The sequence below is a fragment of the Pygocentrus nattereri genome, chromosome 6, assembly GCF_015220715.1.
Source record: "Pygocentrus nattereri isolate fPygNat1 chromosome 6, fPygNat1.pri, whole genome shotgun sequence".
NCBI lineage: Eukaryota > Metazoa > Chordata > Actinopteri > Characiformes > Serrasalmidae > Pygocentrus > Pygocentrus nattereri.
Window position 1 is genome coordinate 17950901 of NC_051216.1, and position 25462 is coordinate 17976362.

Consider the following 25462-nt stretch of genomic DNA (forward strand, 5'->3'; position numbering starts at 1 on the left):
CACAGTGTGTCAATTAAAGCATTTGATGAAGGATAAAAGCCCATTTTCACCATATTAAAGCCCATTCACACTTGGTGTTCTAGCAGATTCTCTGGCGAGTTTTGTGTGGCACTGTTCAATTACTGCTCTCTAGATTGCCTTACTACACGTCACACACAGCAGCTCTTTGAGTGAAAGAGAGGCTGGTTTGTATGTGGTATTCTGAAGCATGAAGAAAGCTTGTTAAAGCTGACAAACAACTGCTTTAAGGCTCCGTCCACAGTTTACCATGCCAACGCACAGTGCAGAAAATTACTCATTTGCTGAAGTGCTGACATTACAAGTATTTTATCAGGTAAGTATAGCGATTTGTAGGCTTTTTTATATAGTATATTCATAGTTCTGTACAGCATATAGCCTCTATTACAACTAGTTTAATGTGGAAAGCTGGATGACTCATGGATTGACTGCTGTCTGTCTATGTGTTGGTGTGACTGTGCCTTGGTGGACAGAGATATCGAGGCAAGGGAGATTAATGTATGTGAAGAATGGCAGCAGGGCTGGATGGTAGCAAGGGGCAGAGATACATTTTAAGAGCAGAAGCTGAAGGAGAGTGAGTGACTGATGTAGAGGAAGGGTGAAGGAGAGATAAAGGCTGATAGAGCAGTAATGAATAACCAAGACAGAGAAAACAGAGAAAAGGCTAGAGAGACAGATGGCAAGATGGTGACCAGATAGTTAAAGAGGCACCACAGAGTTGAAAAAATGAAGACTGCAAGGTGGATATATATATATATATATATATATATATATATATATATATATATATATATATATACACACTAAATCCCCAAATGTAACGAAGAACTATTTACACCTATGTGGGTCTGGGGCCCCCAGCACAGATGGCTGTGGCATCTCTGGAGATTGAACACTCAATCCTCTGGCACTAAGGATTTTAAAGTTTTTTTTTATTATGTACTTTATTGCATATAATTAATATGTATTAGTATTATTTTGGATTTTTACACGATTTTCTCCCCAATTTAGTTGTTTCCAATTCCACCTGCTAGTTAGGACTCCCTCAATCACACAATGCTACCAATGCTGGGAGGGTGAAGGTTAGCATAGGCTTCCTCCGAGACCTGTGAAACCTGTGAAAGATCTGTTATGTCAGCTAACAGACGCATGCTCTGGCTAGCATCGCGTAGAGCATTCTACCCACCCAAAAAGAGCAAGGCCAATTGTGCTGTCTTGGACTCCTGGCCATGGAGGGCTATAGCATCACCAGCGATCGAACTCGCAATCTCCTGATGATAGGGCCAATACTTAGATAGTTGCAGTTGAACCCATTAATATGTATTTTAACATTCCCAAAGCAATGCAGCTGAATCACAACCATCAGGTTAATGCATCACAATGCATTGATGCATTCTTATACTCTGTATAATGACTGTAACACAATGACATACACAGTCATGCATTATAGCATGTGCAAAAAGGTGATGCTGTCAGTAAAAACAGATTTAGAGACCAGCTAGAGGGTGAGTGATGGAGAGACTGAAAGAATGATTGAGGTAGTCAGACAGATGCTGAGAGATTAGTGTGCTCCATTGTGTCCCTTTGGGTTTAAACTGCAGTAGAGGGACAGCATAATTGGGGATGGGGCTGAACCATCAGCCCTCATGCTGACAGGTAGGTTTGATACCTCACATCTGTCTACTGAACAAAGCACTTCCTGCATTTCTGCCCACCCAGATGAGCTTTCACTGCAAAGCCTTAAGCCCCTGTGCTTACTCGCTCTTCAGTCGCCACGCTCCGAAGCCCCCTCAAGGACCCCACACTGCTCCTAATTTCCAATTGAAGAGCAGCCCACAGGGGGTGAGCACTGGACAGTCTACCTCCACCAGCCCACTGAAGGATGAAATAGTAATGGTGATGTTAGATATGACTCCTGAACAAAGAAGAGCGGGCGAGAGTTCATTTCCTCTTGTGTTTGTAGTGTTTCTCTGAGAATGAGCCAGATTAAATACAGGGAATGGTAGCTATAGCTGAAGCCACTGGTACAGATTCAGAGGCAGTGCTCTATGTTGGCCGTGTGGGGCTTGTATAACCTCAGATTTTGGCTCTATCATCTTGGAAAAGCAGTCCTGCAAAGACAAAAAAGATGTTTTGAGAGTGTGATATTGCTATAGTGGTGGCACACATGCCCTTCTAAAAGTGAGCAAGGAAGCGGCTGATTCCGGGCTGGGATCTTGGCTGCCTGCTTCTTAATCTCTTCTCCAGACCTTTAGCAGATACATGCATTGCTTCCTCAATATAGCTTTGAAGTGAGTCTCTGATGTCACTGAAGAGGCCAGGGCTCTTGCGCTGGCCCCATTTCCAAGCCTGATGGTGGACCAGCGTTGGACTCTAGAGAAGAGTCAATAAACCCGCTTCCCTGAGCGCAAGAGGACGAGGTTATGGACCTCCATCCATGCCCCGACCCCATTTCTTTTACTGCTTACACCCCTCTCCATGCAGCCCTTTCATCTGCACTTAAACAGAATCCATTTAGTTCCGTACGACCCTCTCTTCCTCTTTCCTGCAGCCCACCACTGCCTTTAGCCTCTCATTGGCCTCCACTGAATGGGCTATGGAGAAGGTCCTTTATTTAAAAAGGGCCACTGATGTCCATCTCATTTGCCGTTGTTCCTATCCAAGCCATAATGGCGCTCCATACCGAGCACTTCTGCATGGGAAAAGTGCACTTCATGCTCTCTGCTAGAGTCAAAGCTAGATCCATTCTTTCATGAGTCACTCGCAAGCACATGCAGAAGCAGTTAGGGACATGGTAATAAAGCAAGCCCGATTTAACAAAGACGCAGTCATGCATAATGACAGGCAGTGTGTGTTTATTTATGCTCCGGAGTAATTATGAACGGGGGGACTTGGCTCGTTTCATGAAACGAAGGCCTTGCTGATGACTTTATCGTGGAGATGCCAGGAAAAAGCCATGCAGATGGCATAAATCTATTACAAATATCACCAGCTTAGAGAGAGTGAGGCAGAGCAGGGGGAGGTGTTGAGAGGCCGCAAGCGATAGAAGAGGTAGGAGATGTGGGAAGTAGAATGAGAGTAGGAACAGTTGAGAGTGAAAAGATAGAGATGAAGAGGGACAGAGCAAAAGATGAGAAGACGTGGGTGTGCTGTTGAACACCCTCCTCCACTCCTCTACCATCTGCTGGTTTGTGTTAATTCATTTTTTGAGTATAATAAAGAGCTGTCTCCCTGCCTTCTTACTCATACACCTATCTTTGCAAACCATCACCTGCGCCCTGCTGACAGGAAGTAGAATGCTTCCCAAATAAAGGATTTTGTTGATATGTAGATGATATTAAGCCAGCCTTCACACAAAAAGGCTGGAATAAATTCTTTCTCTAATGCGCTCCTACTAGTGCTTAATTGTTCATACAAAGGCGATACAAGCCTTCGCTTTGGGTCCAATGAAAACAATCAGCAGCTTGCGTCCTCTCTTGTGTCTGCTGTGCGTTATTATAGGATTTGATCGCAAGTTTTGGCCAGTTAGCATTCTGAAAATCCTGCTAAACTCAAACAGCGAAATGGGCAGCAAGTATGAGTTGAGAAGCACGTCCCCCCCCCCTTTTTCCAGCCTAGTTTTCTTGTCTATGACCTCATTGTCATGACCTCACACGTCCTCACTGAGCTGCTCCCATCTGTGCGTGTGTGAGCTTACCGGTTCTCCAGCTCCTTCTATTTTGCAGGCTGGATCAGCTCCCTCAATGGCTTGAGCCAGGCTTGAGTCAGGCTTTAGCAGTGCTCACGGACCTGCTGGAGTGAATAGCAGGCCGGCTGCACAAGCTTTTCCTGCCCTGTCCATTCCTGCTGGACATCTGATCCTGTGTCCATTAACCCTTAGAAGTTGGGAGTTACTATATTGTTATTTTACAATACTCTTCAAATGTGCTTTGAGTAAACTTTAATTATTTAGTTATTTAATGAATTACATTTGAATTTGATTTATATTCTGTACCAACTTGTTTGAATCTGCACTTCAGACATTATTAAATTTGATTTGATGTCAAACAAATAATTGATGTCTTTCTGCAAACCCAGCCCACATGAACAAAATAAAATATCTCATAGTTACAAATACTAACTTGACTGCAGTTACAGTTTGAGTTATGACTGTTATAATACAGTGTGAGATATTTGGCATGAGAGATGGCTGTTTTGTTTGATGTGCATAGAACTTAGAATTCAGTTTGAGATTTTAGCCTTTGCTAAACATGCACTAAAATGCCTGAAGTAGACTTTATCAAAGTTTTTTCTTTACTATGTGTTCACTCCTTAACATTACTGTCTTATTACATCATAATTTATTTTTCAATAACTAACTGCATGCACTACAGTTATTCTAAAGTCTTAGAAGTATGTAAAAGTTTGGACCTGTACTGATCATTTAAGGAATCAAAGCAAGGGTTCCAGATTTTTCCACCATGTCTCGGTTCATTGATTTCATCATAGATTTGTTCAAATCACAGATTTAATTTAATCAAGGATAATTTAGAAAACAACAAGTATAGAATAATAACTACAAATAATACACATCTGCCATGAGGAGACTTTTGGAATGGGTTAAGCATACAATCTGATTTTTTTTTTTTTAAACTTACAGTGATGGGTTCCATCTAGGGCTTGTTTGGCTTTTGGATAGCTCTGCTGTGAAGAGGCATGTGTAGGTCTGAGTGGTTAGACACAGACATTGACCCATGCTGTCGTTAGCTGTGTTACTGTGACTACAGGCTCCCTAAAGACCTTATGGTCAGTTAAGCACTCAGCAAGAGCTGGCATCATAAAGGTAGCTTTGTTTCTCCTTTATTACACAGCAAGCACATTAAATGAGTCAATTTCAGACTTCCTTCAGTTGCCTGTTTAACATGTCTTCATTGATTGTGCCTCTCATCCCTCTCTCTCATTCTCATTGCCCTTCTCTTTCCTTTATTCTCTCCTCTTTTATTTCTCTATTTCACTTTTCGTTCTCTCCTCTCTCTTTTCCTTTCTCTTTATCTCTTTTTTTTTTTCTATTTTCTCTCTTACTTTTTGTATCTTCTAATTCTTTTTCTGTTGCTTTTTTGTCTTCCACTTTCTATCTTATTCTTGTTTGCCTGTTTTTTTCCTCTCTTTGTTTTTTCTTTCTTTCTGCCTCTGTCACATTTTTTTCTGCCTCTATATTTTTCCTTCTCTGTCTGTATTTCCTCTTCCCTTTCACTGTTTTGTTTGAATCCAGGAAAGCAGCTATAGACTGATGTTTGAGGTGTGTGAGAGGATTCTGTGTGATGCTACACCTGTAATATCCTCCTTCTTTCTCCTTCCATACTTTTTGGCCTTGTGTTTGCTGGACCTTCAATCCTGACATCCTGCGGCTTTATAACGGAAGAGCCAGTCAACTGCAGGCAGGTCCATGACCGGTGGTCAGTGAAGGACAGTTCCACTATAGTCATGCATCCTATACACCCCCCATGGTCTGTTTGGCATTGCTGAAAATCACACTCAGTGCCGTAGCAACTGAGATGAGGTTTTCTTAGCCAGTGAGGAAGTGGCTACATTTAAAAAAAAGAATACCTGTGTTATTCATACTGTTTTAATATTTGAATTTGCGATAATATATTTGAGTCCAGCTCTATCAAACGCCTGTGTTGTATTAGTCTTTCCATGAGATTAGTGCCATGTTAATTTAATGTGCTAATAATTTTTTTATGTCAAGAAAACGTAATTCAGCTTAGTTTGCTAAGGCTTAGTAGCACCTTACTTTTCTGTAAATAGCATAAAGGTATAAGAAACCTTAAAGCAAAATATTTCAAATTGTTTCAAGTATGTGCTTATAAGAGTAGTTTGAAAAGGAAAACTGTCAAATCACAGTTTAGGAAAAGCCAACTCTTCATTTCAAGGGAGACACTAACATAAAGCTCCAAAATATAACCAAATTTTAAGTAAACAGCTTTTTTAGGTTAACAGAATAAATTCTTATTACCTTAGTTAATATAAAGAAACTGTGAGAAGCTTCCGACAAAGGCAAGCTGTCCTCAACGTTTTGATGGGTAGTGTAAATATTGTAAGTATGTTTTTGTGCAAGGTTGAATAATCCAAATCTTTGCATTCTCCTGTCTGCATTAAATAAACCCCTGATCATCCTGAAAATGCTGAGTCACAGCTTGGTCTCTTTGAGATATTGTCATGTAGCAGTCAGTGCAGACCCATGACTCTATGCATGTTGACTTTTCCCCTGCTTAACTGCCTGTGTTTGTGGTGTATGTCTGTGTACTCAGGAAGTGTATGATGATGAGTGCCAGAGCTCATTAGCAGCGTTAATAGGTGCAGTATCTCTGCAGGGTGTGATTGGGCCAGCCGAGTTTTCCTTGCTGCTCCCCTCTGCACGGCTCATCTTAATTAAATGTCACGTTTGCTTTTAATCTGGTGCTTTGAAATGCAACCAGCGTCAACAGCAACATGAACTGTGTGTGTAAATGTCTGAGTTATTGCATTGGAATTTGCTTATCTGGGCATTTAAAAGTGTTACATGGAAGGAGGACTTGTCAGTTTGCTTTAATGTGCGGCTCAGTCATTTTTTGAGAAAAAGTTTCTGTTGTGCAGCTCAGCAATGCAGAGGCCAGTCCAGCATCTAAGAAACAAAGAATAAAGAATATGTCAGAAACATTACCAGATGTCTATATTGGCGAGTCCACTGTCCACTTAAAGGTATTCATTTCTAGTGATTGCTTGAGTGGGGCTCTTTAGTCTTACTGCGCCACATATGATGTATACATATTGTACCAAGAACATCGTACTGCAACCATGAGAATTTTGGGCTAAATGCAAGTGGGTGCATAGACTTATTAGGTTGGGAACAAAGTGACCGTGAAATTTCTGATTAAATAAAAGTTAATGATGGGTTACCTGTGGCTGTATGTGCGCTCTGTCATTCATAGTTATGATGCAGCTGGAAAAAGTAATGTAGAAAGGTTAATTAAGTACTTTCATGGATGGATTTTTGGTTTAAATTAGATGAAAAAGTATTTTTCAAGTTCTTTTCCGTTTGAGTATATTGTTTTGATGGCAGACTTCTTTACAGCTATTTCTTTGGTATCTCCTCTGATTATGTCTCCTGTAGTGGACTTGGGGACAGTCAGGTTTTAAAGCTATAGGCAGCTATGTCATATTCAGTTTGAAAGTCAAATGCTTTTCTACAGAACCAAAAATGAACTAGCCCTCCTTACTTGATTGCATTTGTTAAAAAAAAAAAAAAAAGAAGAACTAAGTCTCAGTTATGTCTGCATTTAACCTTCCATTCCTCAAAATGCATGGAAGACAAGCATAAAGTCTTCTCTGTTCTGGCAACCAGATTACCTCTGTGTACTGCTTATCTTTTGTTCTAGATTTAGCTGCGACTCCTGTCTCTAGCAGTGACTTAGCTCAGGCATATATTTGGATTGTACTGATTTAAAGACACTTTTCCAAGTAGACAACAAAGCACTTTTGTAAGTCAGTCTTTATAAGGGCATCTGCTAAATGCAAATATGTGCTTATGTCACAATAAGAATATGATGGGTTTGATTTCTCCCCAGTCATGGGTTTTCCAAGAGCAGGATTTTGTCATGTTAAGCATCACAAATTATTTGATTTGTGTTTCAACCAGTGAACTGTCTTCTCCTCTTATAATATCTTATAAGGTATACTTTCTAAGCATGCTTCCATATATATGACCACTGTGACCACCTCTGGAAGGATACCTACAGGTGCCCAGGTGTGCCTGTTAGCCAGGCATGCCAGTGAATCCCATAAATTCAAAGGGAGGTGACATGAAAAGCTTAGAGCAGAGCAAAAGAGCTAGTTAATACCACAGAAACCCATACAACTGAGCAAGATGCCATTTGAAAGCATCCAGACTTTTCCCCCCAATTATTCATGGTATGTTATGAGACAGACCCTTAGTGAGTGTGATGGGTTAATGATTTGCGTTTTGGACATTTGGTTTGGGCATATTTTAACCTGTAATTCTTGGTGCAGAGCTGTTGTGGTTGCACACAACAGATTTCTTGGCTCTCAAGTGGTGAATTCCGGTAGAAGCAGAACTCTGTGCCATACCACAGGCTGGCTTGGCCTGAATTTGAGTTGAAATGTGTGCTAGTTGCTGAGCATCTGTCCTGAATTGTGGTCTATTGTGCTTTCAGCACCAAACTCCTTTTGGTTTAAATTGGTTAGAGTTCCATCTCCCTATTTAGATACATTATACATCACTAATAATTGGCATGTTGCCCCATAAGGCCACTGCATGTGTGTGAGTGCATGAGTGAGGCACCAGGGGAAGCCTTTTAAAGGCTTTGTTTGCTCTAGTCATTGTGGGCCACTCTGTCATGAAGGCCATAGAGGAGCACTGGCAAAGCAGCCTCCCGAGACCCTTCACTTTCTCCCTTACTGTCCTCTCAGAGCCTGCAGGGAGGTCTCTGAGTGTCCCCAGAGCAGCATATTAGTGGTGGACCTTCTGTTCATCCAGGCAGAACTCAGAGAGATGGTGGGAGGGGGAAAAGGGGAGGGGAAGGAATGAGAGAAGGAAAAGAAGCAGATTTCCTGTCTGAACAGCTGTGTATGTGCTCATCACTAAACCTTCAGAATGTCATTTGTTCTTGTACCTATAGATATGCTCATCCATCTGCTCCTGCTGATGACTCCATGTGTCTTCTTCATCATTAAGGCGCTTTCCTCACTACATGAGCAGATGCTGGCTATGCAGATTAGACACTGGCTGTGTCTGACATACCCATCAGTTACTCCTTCGTACTAGTAATGCCTTTAGTATAATGACTGTTTGAATGACTCTTATTATTATGAGCATATCTGCAAACTTCACAGGAGAGCTTGGCTCTGTATTTGATGGTAAATGCTTTTCTTTGATATTTTGAGAGTATAATGGAGTTCTCTGTGGTCCCATTTTGGGTGCATGATGATCTCATTGGTGTTTTGGGTCTATGATGGTCCCATTTCCTCTGTCTTTAGCGGTGGAGTGCAGGAAAGACAGCAACATTTTTTTGCCCTCCTGCTCTGCTGACAAATGTCTGCTGCGTAAACACTGCAGAGTACATTCTGGCTGATAAACCCACGATAACGGCGGAAAATGACGTTGTGCAGTGTGGCATTTTGCACCAGTGTCAGGTCCTGGCGGGGGGCTTGGTAGTGGAATATGTGAACCATTTGTGTTGGTGCCCCCAGAAGGTCCAGGACACTGTCTGCATGCATAGAACCACATTTTTTATGATATGTGTCTGTCCCAGAAACAAAGCATGACATTTTATTGTGTTTGAATGGCTTTTGGACATGCAGTGGCATTTTGCTGCTGGTTTAGGACATTTTAGGCCTCACCCTTTTTCACAAGGTCAGATCACTGCTCTCTCTCTCTCATTCTCACTGTGTCCTTGATAAAAAAATATATCTGCCCTTTTTCCTTCTCTCACAGAGTTTCTGCTTAGCTATGTGTTTGTGCTGAGAGAGAGATAGGCAGCAGCTAATACATCCTAAATCCTCAATCCTACAGTAAACAGTGATAAACCAGGCCTTGCTGACCCACACACACTTCGTCTTAGCCCTTCTTCGCCGCCCAGCTCATCCCTCTATCCCTCTCCCAATATTTACTGCCGGAAAGGCTTCAGCCTACTTAAAGACAGCCTCTTATTTGGATATATATGCGTCTTATCCTCCTGAAGTGAGCCTGTCAGCCGGACGATCAGACGCTATGTGCCTAATGACTACAGACATACAGCAGGTTTGAATGTACTGCAAAAGTAGCTCTGCTTGCACTGGCTTCATTATCTTTGTATCCATCTCACGCAAGTTACCTCTTTTCCCTGCACTGTTGTATAGATCAAATACAGACTTTCATGCATTTGTTTTATGGCCATTTCCCCCCACCCCCTCCTTTTTACTGCCTCCCTGGAAAATAAGTCGGGGAGCAGTGCAGTTTCACACTCACTCATTACTGGCCTGTTTCCCTAGCGACAAAGATTGTGTTTTCACCGCACACATCAAATAATGGACATTACCCCTCCACCCCCCCCCTCTCTTTCTCTCTCTCTCTCTCTCTCTCATTTTTCCCCCCTCTCATTTTGAAAGAAAATTTCTCTAAAAAGATGTACAGGTCATTTCAGGAACATTACAGGGAGAAAATGGAAAAAAATAGAGAGAGAGAAGACTGAGAAATGGGGGGAGAAAATCCAGCAGGGCTCAGTGGGCATGGGGTCTCTATAATGGAGAATGGATTATGGCTCTAAATGACCCCAGCGCTCTCCGAATTTGCCGGCTTTCAGAAAGGGAACATGAAAAGGTTGTGCTATTCTCTGGTAAAATAGCACACTTTTATGTTCAAATGGAATGACCTCTCCTCTTTGTCTCTCTCTCTCTCTCTCTCTCTCTCTCTCTCTCTCTCCCTCTCCCTCTCCCTGTCCCTCTCTCTCCCTCTCTCTCTCCCTCTCTCTTTCCCTTCCTTAGAAGGAGGAAGTGGTGCGTACTGTCCTTTCTGAAGAGGGGAAGGAGCAGCTGATGTTCGAGGTGCCCCTGAATGATTCTGGCTCAGCTGGGCTTGGAGTCAGCCTTAAAGGCAACAAATCCCGCGAGACTGGAGAAGACCTGGGCATCTTCATAAAGTCCATCATCCATGGAGGAGCTGCCTATAAAGTACTGTAGCATACACAATGTAGTTTACTCTTTATTAAAGTGATAATTCTACCAAAATCAAATCTATGAAGTTTATCCCTCACTCACAGTGTAGCTGATCAGCCAAGACATGTTTGGTGTCTTTATTTTTCCTCAGCAGTTAATGAAGCTAACAAGTAAGGAAGGTTTGAGACCGTTATTATTTAAAAATGTATAGACAAAATTCAGGCTTCAGTATGGCTTCTGTTATTGTTTTTAGTTGTATGATGGTAAGTAACTGTCATACAGTATCAAAAACCACAATTAAAATCAACATGGCATGTTTACATGATTCTCATCTAATTTCTAGAAGTTTCCATAACATCTACACATCAATCATCAGTAACCTAGTTGGTTAACTACTGTTAAGTTGAGGACCAAATTGTGTACATTTTATTTATGCTCAAACCATCACTTTAACACACTGCCTGAGTTCAATACAGCCTGAAGAGTAGCTGAAAGTTTTCAGTTCTAATGAGGGAATAGAAGAAAGCCATGCACTAAAATAGCATAGCTGCATGTTAGCCACATTAATAAAGAGATGTGAGCCTCAGGCCCTCAGGTTAAACATGAATCCTAGGGTTCTTGGAGAACACTGTAAATAGCCTGTTGACCTTTATCAGCCACAGCCGGCAAGTTCCCTTGACCCTTAAATTTGACCTTGTTAGGCAGAAAAAGGAGCTGTCAGCAGGGGGCTGAGTGGACCCTGGACTCTACTTGGGCTGGAGGGCAGGCTGCAAATACATAGGCCTCAGGCATCAACTCCTGTGACCTCCACCTATCTGTCCTTCACTCCTCTACAGCTGCACACCTCTATTACTCACTTTCTCTCCATCTTTCTGTCCATTGTCCCTTGGACAACCCAAAGGCTATATATTATTTGCTGTCAGTATTATAATGCTTCATAGATGCTAGATCAGGCTAGACTGTCATCAGACTGACGGCTTTGAAAATGTGTGGGTGTCAACTAGTCATTGTTTTGGTGAAGGCCAATATCAGGAAAACCAACTTTTCCTCACGTTTTTTTTAATACAAGTTTAATGTAGTATGTAAACATTGTTAAAGTTTCAAACATGCCATTCACTCCTCAGTCCATGCAGTCCATATATGTAAAAACAGCCTGTGGTGATTTCACTGTTTTTGGGATATCACATGCAGTAGTACATGCACATTAATACATATATCTGCATATTTAACCTGCAGCAGTTTAGCTCCACCCACTCACACTGAAGTTAGTGTTTTAATCTACAGTGCTTTTGGGTTGAACCACAATGCAGCACAGCCAATCAGAACAGAGAGTTAATTTACATATCAGTGTTAAATGCACAGTAACACAAACATGTTTAAATGTAAGGGATAGACAGAAAAGGAAAAATGACTATGTAAACATAAATTCTGACTGTTTTGGTACATAAAACCTCACAAATATCATAATTAGACCTCAAGGGAAAATATAAAGTACAAGGGAAATGTGGGATAACTTTCTAACTTAAAGTGAATATTTTAGTCATCTTAAGAAAAAGTATTGACCTTGGATATATTTACTTGTCCTAAACATCATTGTGTTCCCTATGCAAAACTGATGTTAGATCAATAGTCCTACTGAGGCTTGCTAAATAAAGGCCCAGGCTCTCTCTGAGGGTTTGAATCACCCTGTTTCACCATATGTGCAGTCAGTTAGGAGGAAGTGTGACAGGTTGTCTTTCATTACTCTCCCACTAACAGTTCCAGGTGATGAGAGGATTTTAAAATATCCTTGGTCATCAAGGAGATGGTGTTTGTGTGCATGAACAGGTGTGTGCGCACATGTGTATGGATTTGTGCATCTCTGTGTGCGTTTATGAGAGTTCACATGTGAATCTGAACACTTACAGTACCAAATGAGTTTGGACTTTAGAAAGGACTGAAAAGATGTTTATCACAAAGATATTTTGATCTAAAGGCTTATGCCTAAATGCATTTCAAGACAAATACAGCTAGTGGTTTGATGTCTGTTTGAATTTGTATACAATCATGTATACAATATCTCACAAAAATGAGTACAACCCTTACATTTCTGCAAATATTTTATTACATCTTTTCATGGGACAACAATAGGGCTGGGCGGTGAAACGATAATGATTATCTTGATCTAACTTTTCCTCAATGGAGCGATAAGACAGATTTGATAAGTTTTCAATATAATACACCGTATTCACACTTTCACCTTGTAGCAAAAGCCCTGGTGGTGTTTTCTCCTGCAAGGAAAACGACATTACTCTGCTGTCGCAGGAGATGGCAAACTTCAGAGTTTTTCGACATGATTAGAGAGGGAGGGGGTTTACAAGTAAAAATTTGGTCACAAAATATAGTTATCTACTTTAGCAACTTCTGAAACGTGGAGTCATACATTCCCTGTTTGAGTGGAGCGACCGGCAATCTGTTCTCCTGTGGCTAAGTGTGAGTGACGAGATAAGTGGCCTAACTGTACTCTCCTACATTGAACTCACCTTTCCTAACATCCTAACAAGCTTTAGCAACGTTAAATCACGTCCGCACCACACAACTCCAACGCGGTGTTACAGCGCTTAGTCATATTTTAGTATTAGTACATTCCCGAGCAGCGAAAGTGAAAGAATGAACTGGGTTTATGCAAGTTCCAGCCCTGATTTAAACGAAAGTAAACTGTTGCCTTAACCCTCTTGGGCATGCAATTCACCGGAGCTTCAAAGTTTGCTGCTGGAATCCTCTTCCACTCTTCCATGATGATATCAAGGAGCTGGTTGGTGTCAGACACCTTGCGCTCCTCCTCCTTGCGCTTGAGGATTCCCCACAGGTGCTCAATTGAGTTTAAGTCTGGAGACATACTTGGCCAGTCTATCACCTTTACTTTCAGCAAGGCAGTTGTCATTTTTGAGGTGTGTTGTGGTCATTATCGAGTTGGAAAAGTATCCAACTTCAACCTCTGCAGTCATGCGTCTATTTTTTGAAGCCAACCTTGGCAAGGCGTGTTCCAAATGGGACCTGTCCTGGAAAACTACTGTATGACCTTGGCCACCGTGCTATAGTTCAGTTTTAAGGATTAAGGATTAAATGATACTTTTTTTAAATCCCACAAACGGGGAAATTCCACCTCCGCATATAACCCGTCTGTGAAGTGAAACACCACATACACACTAGTGAATATACACACAAAAGGGGGCAGTGAGCATAATTGCCCGGAGCGCTGGGCAGCCCTATCCACGGCACCCGGGGAGCAATTGGGGGTTAGGTGTCTTGCTCAAGGACACCACAGTCATGGACTGTCGGCACTGGGGATCAAACCGGCAACCCTCCGTGCGCAGGGCCAGTTCCCTAACCTCCAGCCCACGACTGCCCCCAAAGTGCCCTCAGGGTGTTAGCAATCTTCTTATAGCCTAGGCCATCTTTGTGGAGAGCAACAATTCTATTTCTCACATCCTCAGAGAGTTCTTTGCCATGAGGTGCCATGTTGAATATCCAGTGGCCAGTATGAGCGAATTGTACCCAAAACACCAAATTTAATGGCCCTGCTCCCCATTCACACCTGGAACCTTGTAACTCTAATGAGTCTCATGACATCACGGAGGGACACCAATGCAATTGGGCACAATTTGGACATGTTCACTGTGAGGTGTACTCACTTGTATTGGCAACTATTTAGACATTAATGGCTGTGTGTTATTTTAAGAGGATAGTAAATCTATACTGCTATACAAGCTGTGTACTGGCTACTTTTAAGTTATATCAGTTTCATTTCTATAGTGTTATCCAATTAAAAGATCTAATGAAATATTTGCAGAAATGTAAGGGGTGTTTTCACTTTTGTGAGATACTGTATATTCATTTATTTTTGAAATGGCCACCCCAGCATCTACAGTGGGTGACAAATTAAAGGAACAACCTGAATAAATGATTAAAGAGGCATAGTGGCAGATGAAAGTCTAGACAAATGTATGGCATGGTGCAATTAAGTAGTTAACATTTTTCCATACTCCGTGGCATGTATAAAGATGCTGGACAGACCCAACTGACTTTGATATTTGATCAAGATGGCCAAAGGAAAAGATCTAAGTGACTTTAAAAGGAGTTCATTATTGGGGCGTGGATGGCAGAAGCTCCAATCATACAAACTACTGAGATGTTTCAATAAATAGAGAATAAATTGACATCCACATTTAGATTCATGAGAAAGAGATTAGTTTATAGGGGTGAAAATTGTGATTAAGAGTGTACATTGTCTGTGATGCTTGTGCCTTATTACAGCATGTAAAATATCCTAGGAAAGGGTCATTGCAAATCAACAGTTATTCTGACTGATCATAAAATCATATTCTATGGCTTTTGCAGTCACCAGATCTTAACCCAGTTGAACACTAATGATAGATTTTTGACTGAAGTGTTTGACCTCTGCTGCCACCATCAAATCACTAACTGAGAGAATATCTTTTGGAAGAATGGCGTTCCATTCCTCCAGTACAGTTCCAGAGACACATTTAAGCTGTTCTGGTGGCTTGCAGTGGCCTAACGCCTTATTAAGACGCTGTGTTAGTGTTTATTTTAATTGGTCACGCATCTGTAGTTTTTAGTTGCCATCAAGTGCTCAGCATATGTGGAACTTCTGGAAGCCTCATGAAACTGGATGAGAGAATGCTAAGCATGTGCATCAGCGCATACGGGGCCATTTTCAAGATCCTAATTCTAAGTCTGTTTTATAAAATGTTTGGTCAGTTGTTAATTTTACAAGTATTACTTTTGTTTTCTTCATTCGTATTCTAAATTGTTGGAAGTTGTGAAAAACCCTGCTAAAATTAGGTGTATCCAAACTTGCTGGTATATTCCACATGAATAAGCCCCTCTTAGCAGGTTTGAAATTGGGAACCTCTCTGATCAGCTTGTGCAGCAGAGGGGAGTCTATCTCAGAAAGGTGAGGCAGAGAGGGGTGCTCTCCAAGTGTATATGTGTGTGACGGTATGCACATGTCCCCGCGCAGCACAGCTCAGTGGGCTAAAAGGCCTGTTGTTTCTTCATGTAGCCCCTGATGACACCATGCAGTAATTACAGAGTAGAGCTAGTGCTAGCTCCAGTGCATTAACGCTAATTAAAAACTCTCCGTGCCCATGCTAATTAGCTGGAAGTGTCCCGAGTCTGTGGGTGGGATGTGTCTTCTCCCTAGATGTGTAGAGGGAGAGTGAGTAAATGAGAGAGGAACTAAGAGTGAGAGGCAGCCATAACTTGGAAAAAGATAACTCCCATGAATTTACGAGGCTGAAAAAAAAAACTGCTCAGCTTATGTCAGTGCCTATCATGATCAGAGTGCGCTCTTCTCTTTGTTTTGCTAGGTGTCTTCAATCTCTCTCTCTCTCTCTCTCTCTCTCTCTCTCTCTCTCTCTCTCTCTCTCTCTCTCTCTCTCTCTCTCATATCATCATGATGGATGTGGGCTGATCTATTCTGGTTCTTCTCTGTCTTGGCATTACTGGTAATGGTTTGATATATCATTAATTATAATCAGTGTAATACTGATGCTGACCTTCAAGTTCTAGAACATGCTGTATTTATTATATTTTTGTTATATTTGTGTTCCTTGAAGCAAAAGATTGGAGCAGTGCCTTCTTTGATTAGCTCTCTCAGGTATTTTTGGGCCTGGAATGGCAGTATGTGTTTTGAGCAACTTCATTTGGAAATGCAGAGATCAGTTATTTGGTTTTGTAACCCTACTTGTGACTTTCTTGTGTTATGAAACGAAACTTTTGGACTCCATGAATTGCTTGGTTTAAAAGCCTATAGTTGTTTCTTTGTTTCATGGTATAAATCACCCACTCACATTCTAACACACACTCCCATAATCACACAGTAAAGTAGTGAGATTGCTGTCTGTGGCTTTGCTGTGTGTGTATGTACTCGGGCATGCAGAGGGCTGTTCTAGTTTTCCTGTTTGTGTGTGTGTGAGAATGTGCTCTCTGTGCTATTCTGCTGCCCTGCTGGGTCTAGCCCAGAACCACTCTGCTTAATGAGCTATTTGTACCTATCAAACATCGTTTTTCTTTTTTCAAGTTATTTGAAACCTGTGAAAGTCACAGGACAAGCATGCAAGCTTATTAGAATTATTTTAAATATGTGTCTGCCACCAAATAGGTTTCTAAAGACCACAACATATGTCTGCTATGTTGCTTCAAAAAACAGCTATACAAATTTGCTAAATTTGTTAGTGACACTGTCAAATGATATTGCATACTTTACTATTAAGTTATCTTAGCAAATAAAAGAAAATCACCAAACTCCGAACTCTATATTTATAGTTTATTTCCTATATTTTCCAATTGGCAGTGACAAAAGATGATAACCTATTTATATTGAGCCAGAAATGCTAATGCCAGTTTTCAAACAACTTCAAGCAGGGTTTTGGGACAATTAACATCTTTTGTAAAATTTTTAAAATTGTTAGTAATTCACATTAGTGATTTAGAGCATTAATACTGGTGATATCTTAACAATTATCTCAACAAAGGCTGTTCTTTTTGTAGAAGTGAGAAGTGGTCTGTTGGTTAAATTTTATTCCTCCATTATTAAGACTGTTCTTGCGTCATCTGTTTGGCATGGAAATACAGATTTCCAAACTTGTAATAAATTGCCAGATATTGTCAGTAAACCTTCAAAAATAATAGCATTATCACTTGTCTCAGTTTATACCCGGCGAACTCTTAACCAAGTAAAACGAATAGTTACAGGTTCATTTCATCCAGCGTACAACCTTTTTTTTAACCACTTCCTTCCAGGAGGCGCTATAGACCTTTAAAAACTAAGACAACGCATTTCAAGAACAGCTTTTTTCCTTTTACGATAAGGTTACTAAACCTAAATAAATAAATAAAGTAGTGACTATTGTGGTGCCTCTGTAAGATTTCTAAACTTTGTAAAAATGAACGGATAAAATTACCATGACAAATCTTATCAAATTGTGTATATTGTACTATATATTGTTTACTGTATGATATTGTATATTTATATATATTGTACCATAAAAGAGTTCAATTTAATTTTGTTGCACTAGATATAATTTCCATCATGTAACAATAAATGAATCAGTCAACTCTTCTGAAGCACTGAGCGCACAGTCTCAAAATAAAATAGTTTATTATGTTTATTACAATGTTGGCATTGTCAGTCTGTTAATAGATCCAGCCCCTTTCATTGCTCCATCAGTCGTCACACACAGAACCATAACTTGCGTGTGGGACAAAAATAAAAATACAGATTGTAGTATTAGTGATGAGATGCCCATGCGTAAGCACACACTGCAGCTTATCCAGGTCATAGCAAGGTGCCATTTTACGTGTTTTCCACACTGTCCATCACTGGACGAACTCAAACATGTAGTGTAGTCAAGTACAGTCATGCACCACTGGAAGGAATTGGAGGAAAATACAATCTGCTGATTACATTACAGCTATGGGGCTCATCTCTGACAGCTAGAGAGGAAGTCAGGCAGCTGGAGTTCTGGTGTGAAGACAACAGTCTTAATCTGAATGTGACCAAGACAAAAGAGATGATTGTAGACTTCAGAAAGGCATAAATGCAATTGGCGCTGCAAGCAGAGCTGGCAGAGGAGGTATACAAAGCTGGGCTTCTTTGGAAGCTGGGCCCAGTCACCAGCTGTATCTTTGGAGTTTACATTGTACCGTTACTAAGGATGCATTGGGGGCACTCTGTGACGCAGACTTCAAAACAAACACCCTAACTGCATTCCATTCCACTGGATCCCTCAGCAGTAGTTATATTCCCTACATACTTGAGCACAGGATGTCAGTTGAGGGAACAGCAGTTGATAAATACCTTTATTCGGAATGTGCTAAAGCATTATATTCTTCACCGGATGTTAACTGATTGCTGGGTAAACTTTCTTGCAACTTCTTGTGAAGTGATAAACAATTGTTCACTACTCCCTGTCGTTTGGAATTGCTGTTTCTTTCTTATCTGCTAAAAAGAAAGAAACCAAGTGTGGGTGATGTAATGAGCACAAGAACTGTGACCAAACAACTGAATCAAAAGCCCTGGCTGAACAGTAAGGTCTGTTCCCTGCTCAAGGGCTACGATCAAGCGCTGCCATCAAGAAAGCTGTCGTTTCATAAGCTTAATTGACCAAAAACGTATGTGGCATGGCATTCAAACTACCACTGACTATAGGAGGAAGAATCACGTCATCTGTACCAACAACATTGCCCTTGGGGATGCTTTCAACAACTTCCTTACTCATTTTGAGGCACTCAGTACTAAGGCTGCTGAGGGTATACCCACATAAAGCTGCAGGCCCTGACAATGTTTCTACGCATGTGTTCAAGGAGTGCGCCCACCAGCTTAACTGCTGTCTTCACGTGCATCAACATCTCCCTGGAGCAGGCTGCTGTCCCAGTTTACTTCAAATCAGCCACCATCATTCCAGTGCTGAAGAAGTCCTCTGCCACCAGCCTTAATGACTACCGCCCTGTTGCACTAAACCCAGTTGTCATGAAGCGCTTCAAGAGGCTTTCTGTGGCACACGTTAAGCAATCCACTACATCAGCACTGGACTTCCACCAGTATGCCAACAGCTAAAACCACTCAGCTGAGGACACCATTACCACTGCTATCCACCTGTCCTTATCAGACTTGGACAATGAAGGCACTTACACTGTATGGCCAAAAGACATTTGCTCATCCAATGTTTCATCCAAAATCAACAGTATTAAAAAGGAGTTTGCCCCCTCTGCTGCAGTAACTGTCTCTACTCTTCGGGGAAGGCTTTGCTAAATTTGAACATTGCGGTGAGTATTTGATTGCATTCAGCAGCACGAGCGCCAGTGAGGTCAGGTATTGATGTTGGATGATTAGTTCTGGATCACAAACATTGAACTCATTCCAGAGGTATTGCTTGGTACCCCATCTTTCTAGGGAATGCAGTTCCATTGCTCAATGCTGGGGGGCTTTATACCCTTCTAACCTAAGCTCATTGTTGGACATGGTGACCTTAGGCTCATGTGCGGCAGCTCCAGAGCATCCTGTTCTATTGTCAGTATTTTTCTATAGAGACTGTGCAAGCTGTATGTGCATTTGAAGTCCTGTGTCAGCAGTGAGTCCACAAACATTTGGATATATAGTGTGTTAGAATGCTGCTTATTGACTTCAGTTCAGTGTCCAGTGCTATTATGCCCAGCAAGCTAGTCAGCAAACTCCATTCTCTTGCCTTAAGCTCATCTTTCTGTAACTGGGTTCTTGACAAACAGACCTCAAGACAGTCAAGTGCCAGAACAGACTACTCTGCCCTATCACTCTGAACACTGAAGCCCCCCAGGGCTTTGTACTGAGTCCCCTGCTGTACATCCTGCTCACTCACAGCTGCATCAGCAAACATCAGAGCAATCACATCATCATCAAGTTTGCTGAGTAGACTACAGTTATGAGGCTCATCTCTGATAGATAGAGAACGTTAAGAAGCTGGAGTTCTGGTGTGAAGACAATCTCACTCTAAATGTGACCAAGACAAACAAGGTAATTGTAGACTTACATATACGTAGGTGCCTCGCATTCCTTTGTACATCAGCGATACAGCAGTAGAAACAGTGCATATCTTCAAGTTCCTGGGAGTACACATCACCGTCAACTAGTTCTAGTTTCTGAACACCACCTCATTAGTGAAGAGGGCACAACAGTGAGACTGAAGAGGGCCAGCCTGTGCACACCCCTCCTCAGCTGCTTCTACAAAAGCATCATAGTGAGCATTTTGACCAGCAGCCTCTGGACTGTTTACACCACTCCCATTTGGAAGACGACTATGGGGCATCTGGACCAAGTCCTCCAGACTCATGAACAATTTCTTCTTACAGGCACTGCTGAACGGATCTACCTGATGGACCACAAAAAGTTTTCATTGAGCTGCTGCCTAAAGCCATGCTACTCACTTTACCTGCTGCACTTCACTTGTGCAATCTCTTTACTGTGAAACTTTTACCTCACTCACTTTATAAGGACAGTCACTTTATTCTGTACATTGTCTGCAGTTTTCTTAATCTAATGTGGTTGCATTACTAAAGAATAATTGTCAGTGCATTAATAAACTACACACACAACTTGTATTGCTGCTGTGGACCATCAGCTGACCTATTTTCTCTGTTGTTCTTTGCTCAATGATTGTAAAGTTGTAGTGTATATTTAGAGAAGAATTGATCACAGTGTCTGTATTTGGGCCATTCTCTATTTGGAGTGGGAAATCACGTCACAAAGGTGGCAGGGCTTAAAAAGATGCTTAATATATTGGGCACAAATCCAAAGAATTGCTATGTACAGTTACACAGTTGACCTAAGATTAAGTAATATTTTCCCCTTATGATTTCTCTTTTTTTTTTCTTTTTCATACTGTTTCATAGTCGCTCTGCATATTTAAACAGCTTGTCACAAAAAAATCAACATTTGAGAAAATATTTTTAATATAAAAATATGTTTAAGAGGTTTAAGTTAATGTGTACATTTTGTTATCACTGTTGTGCTACATTTAAATAAGTATTTATTTAAAAAAAAAATCATTTGTCACAGAGATTTTGTCCAATAGTATTAAGGGTGTAAAATAACTATTACACTTTAACACAGTATTTTAATTCTATTAAACTGCTTTCTTGGGTCAAGGCTCATCAGAGAGGAAGCATATTGTGGCTTGAGAAGTCGAGTCAACACTTGCTTGCTATATTTTATAAATGTATTAATCATTTTGTTCATAAGGCATCACACAGCTTCTATGTGTCACTGGTGTTATGTGCTTTAATGGCCGGGTAATTTTGTCATGTTTGTAATGCCATGTATCACTTTTATTACTGATGTTAACCAGAATGTCGCTGGAGTCACAGTCACTAGTGTTACACCATATTCGTATAAAACCAGTGACTTGTAAAATATGTTTTTAATTAAGCTCTCCTTTTTGTATATATGATAAAAGGAGATGTTAATGGACATGTTAAAATTATTTAGTTTTAGGATGAAAGAAATTTTCAAAATGTGTCCACCTGAATTCTCACTCCAAATGGAGAATAACCCATTTATTGTATTTATTGTCTGTCTGCACCATTGTCCGCTCCTGTTCTGTATTTGGGGCAGTCGTGGCCTGGAGGTTAGGGAACTGGCCCTGTGACCGGAAGGTTGCCGGTTCAATCCCCAGCGCCGACAGTCCATGACTGAGGTGTCCTTGAGCAAGACACCTAACCCCCAATTGCTCCCCAGGCGCCGTGGATAGGGCTGCCCACCGCTCCGGGCAAGTGTGCTCACTGCCCCCTAGTGTGTGTGTGTGGTGTTTCACTTGCATGGATGGGTTAAATGCGGAGATGGAATTTCCCCGGTTGTGGGATCAAAACAGTATCACTTATTAAATGTAACACTGTGTCCTGGGATAACTACATTTGGTTCCTCTCACAACACATCTGTGATGATAAGAAATGGCAATCTAGCTAACTTTAATACAGATGCATTGTTAACCAAATTGTATAATTATTGGCTTCTATTATAAGTGTGTTTCAAGTTAGTATGTTTTTTTTTTAGTTGTTTTCTAAGTGCAGGGAAGGACATTAATGTAATTGTGTGTGGACATATGTTTTATACTATAGGTGCGGCATATTGAAAAATGCTGTCGTGTTCCTTTAATTCTGTCAGACAGAGAAAAAAACAGAAAACACTGAGTAGTTTAGAAGAGAGAAACGGGTGGAGACCCAGAGATTAAGGGCTAAAATTGCTTGCAGAGCACTTTGCTGGAAAATGCAGTATGAGACTTTTTCACTGTCTGAACGTTTGACTTTTAGAGCCTGGGCTATTCACTCAGCCTCATGATGTCAGGAGGACAGGTCTGCTAAGACAGAGACTGCGATAATGACCGCTCATCTCCATCTCCAGCCAGACAGTGCTTGTGGCTACACCTCTTTCAGCGTTGTCATCGCCATTAGGACACCCAGTTAAAGACCAGGGTCACGGGTCAGAGAGCACAGTGATGTGTGTGTCTGTGGTTTTTCAGTGTACACATTTATTATTCCTGAGCTATTGCCATGTCGCTACTGACAGACACTGCCAGAGATGCTTAAAATTGTCCTATAATTTGTCCTTCATTAAGTCACATATCATCTTGCACTATGTGTCCAAAATTTGTAGACACCAATTAATCCAATGCTTCCTCCAGTTGGTGTTGTTTGCCTTTCCTACACTAACAGCCTCTGCTCTACTGAGAAAACTTTACCCAAGATGTTGGAACATTTGCTGTGAGAATTTGATTGCAGTCAGCTACGAGAGCTGAGGTCAGGTACTGATGTTAGATGATTAGTTCTTGATCACACATGGCACTGGATGTGTGGCAGCTCTAGAGAGCCCTTTTCTGCTAGCAGTGCTTTTCTGTGGAGGTTTGTATGCATGCAGTTGAGCCCCTGTGTTGGGAAAAGTACCCTAGAGTAGCTGAATTCACTAATTAGAATGGTTGTCTGAATATTTTTGGACATGCAGGCTACCAGTTTTCATTGTAGATGACCTAATTTTACAACCTCACAAATAGAATGCAGTTATTGATAAGCTCAATTTTGTGAAATGTCTGTTTATTGGCATCAGTATTTGTGTTGTAATCCAGTGAGAGGTATGAAAGCTAAATACTGTTGTAGTATCATATTACATGTACAAATGGACATGTCATCTGTGTAATTCTATAATAGAGCTAAATCCTTTGAGTGTGAATGTAGCAGACTGTTATCAGTCATTAGCGATTAGCATTTGTCTGGCTTATATCTGACCAGCTGTTACTCCACTTTTCTGGTTTAACCATCATTGAGTCTCTCTCTCTCTCTCTCTCTCTCTCTCTCTCTCTCTCTCTCTCTCTCTCGCCTGCAGATAAGACAGACAGATCAGAGGGCTCTGGTGTGAAAACTAATTAATATTAATCATAATGAACTTTAGGGCTTTTTACTCTGCATGTAATATGCATGTCCTATAATGTGCTTATACAGCGCCATAGAGACAGAGCTGCTCGGCATGGGGAGCCGTTGCTCCTCGACAGCAGGCCTCCATGGGCCCAGCTTAGTGTAGAATATAGACAGCTCTAGGCTAAGGAAACGCTTTAGAAGTTCAGTCAGATGAGGTGGCGGAAAGTCATGGTTTTAGCCCTTAGAAAGTAGGTCAGAGCCTAGATATCGTGATGAAAATGATTCAAGTCAGTGCTACGTGTTGTGAACCACAGGTACCTCATGAGAAATGTCTTTGTTCAGGCTTCATCTCACTGTGATTGCTCTTGTGCTTGCAGGATGGCCGCTTGCGAGTGAATGACCAGCTGATTGCAGTGAATGGAGAACCACTCTTGGGGAAGTCCAACCATGAGGCCATGGAGACCTTGCGGAGGTCCATGTCCATGGAGGGGAATCTGAGAGGGATGATTCAGCTTGTGGTACTCCGAGGCCTACTGCCATCAAGCCAGGTAGACCCCTAGCCCCAAAGCCCCTGTCAGCTGGGATTTTAGCCCTGGAGCCTTACATTAGCCTCTTACCCTAGTTGTGTATGCCCTTTGCACTGGAGCCCTGTTACCCAAGCCTCATTGCCTAGCTACATAAGCCCCTAACTCTGGAGTCTTATTAGACTATTTTACTAGTCTTTAGCCCATGAACTGTGTTAGCATAGACGATTAGATTAGCTGTGTAGGCCCCTAGCTTTGCAGTCCTGTTAGCGTAGGCTTCTAAGCCTACCTATGTAGGCCTGACTCTCAAGCCTGGTTAGAGTAGTCTCCTAGCCTAGCATTTCTTGCTATTCCTCTGCTTTTCCTGCCTTTGATACGTCTCAGTGAAGTACTTGCTGCTAAAAGGAGCAGTTTAGTCACAGGTGTTGAGCATATTCATAGTTTGAAGTGCCTTTTTTCCACCATGCACAGAGATTCTATTTGACCGAGGTCAATGGTACGCCTCCAGGGAAAGTGATATCACTGCACACCACCACAATGGCATTTCTCTGTGCTTTCAGTCTCCATTGTGTGCCGTTTCCGTGCCGAAGCACACACTTGGAGTGTGTAAGTGTGGAATTGAATATGAAAGCGAACAGTGAAGCATTAGTGGTGTGTGTCTGTGGAATTAAAATGAGGAATGAATACATTGAAGTGTAAAGCCCTCCCACCCCGCTCTGTCTTGTACTCCCTCTGTCACGCATTCCTAACCTCTCTTACTCTGTTTCTCGCTGCTCTCTTCCTTTGTTTCTCTCAGGATTGAAGTTAGGTGCTGATCTGTGAAATACTGCTGTTTCGCCCAAACATGAATACTAACAAGCAGTGGTGGTTGATCCATTTGATCCACCATTTAACAGTTTTTCACTCTGATGATACTCCGGAATGCACAGTTATCTCCCTCTCAGGAACACTGACACACATACTTTCCCATGAAAATATCACTTCAGTACTTTCAGGGCTAGCACTTTATCATTAATAAATGCATTTATTGCATAAGGCTCTTTAGTGGATTTATTGAAACAGTTATAGAAAAATGTAGAAAACAATGTTAGTTTATTTCAGTTCATGAGAAAAGTTTAGTTTAGATGTGCTTTCTGATTTTAGAAAAACATGATGCCCGGCTGTTTTGAGCACTGTAAAGGTGATTGAAAGGGTGACCTGCTGTATAGACAGGTGTACATGCGGGGAGCATGTACAAATCATGCTTTTGTGATGGATATTACTATATGGGTTGGAACACTTTCAGGAGCCCCTCTGAAATGAGC

The 25462-nt window shown here is 41.4% G+C and overlaps 1 protein-coding gene across 5 annotated transcripts in view; it reads left to right on the plus strand.

Annotated features, from left to right (window-relative positions):
- Positions 1-25462, plus strand: part of pard3bb (par-3 family cell polarity regulator beta b) — a 330914-nt gene that overhangs the window by 141551 nt on the left and 163901 nt on the right. For all 5 annotated transcript variants that reach the window (XM_017691685.2, XM_017691687.2, XM_017691688.2 and 2 more), the window contains exons 12-13: positions 10519-10704; positions 24012-24182. In XM_017691685.2, coding sequence (XP_017547174.1) covers positions 10519-10704; positions 24012-24182 — 357 coding nt within the window. The remainder of the gene's footprint in view (positions 1-10518; positions 10705-24011; positions 24183-25462) is intronic.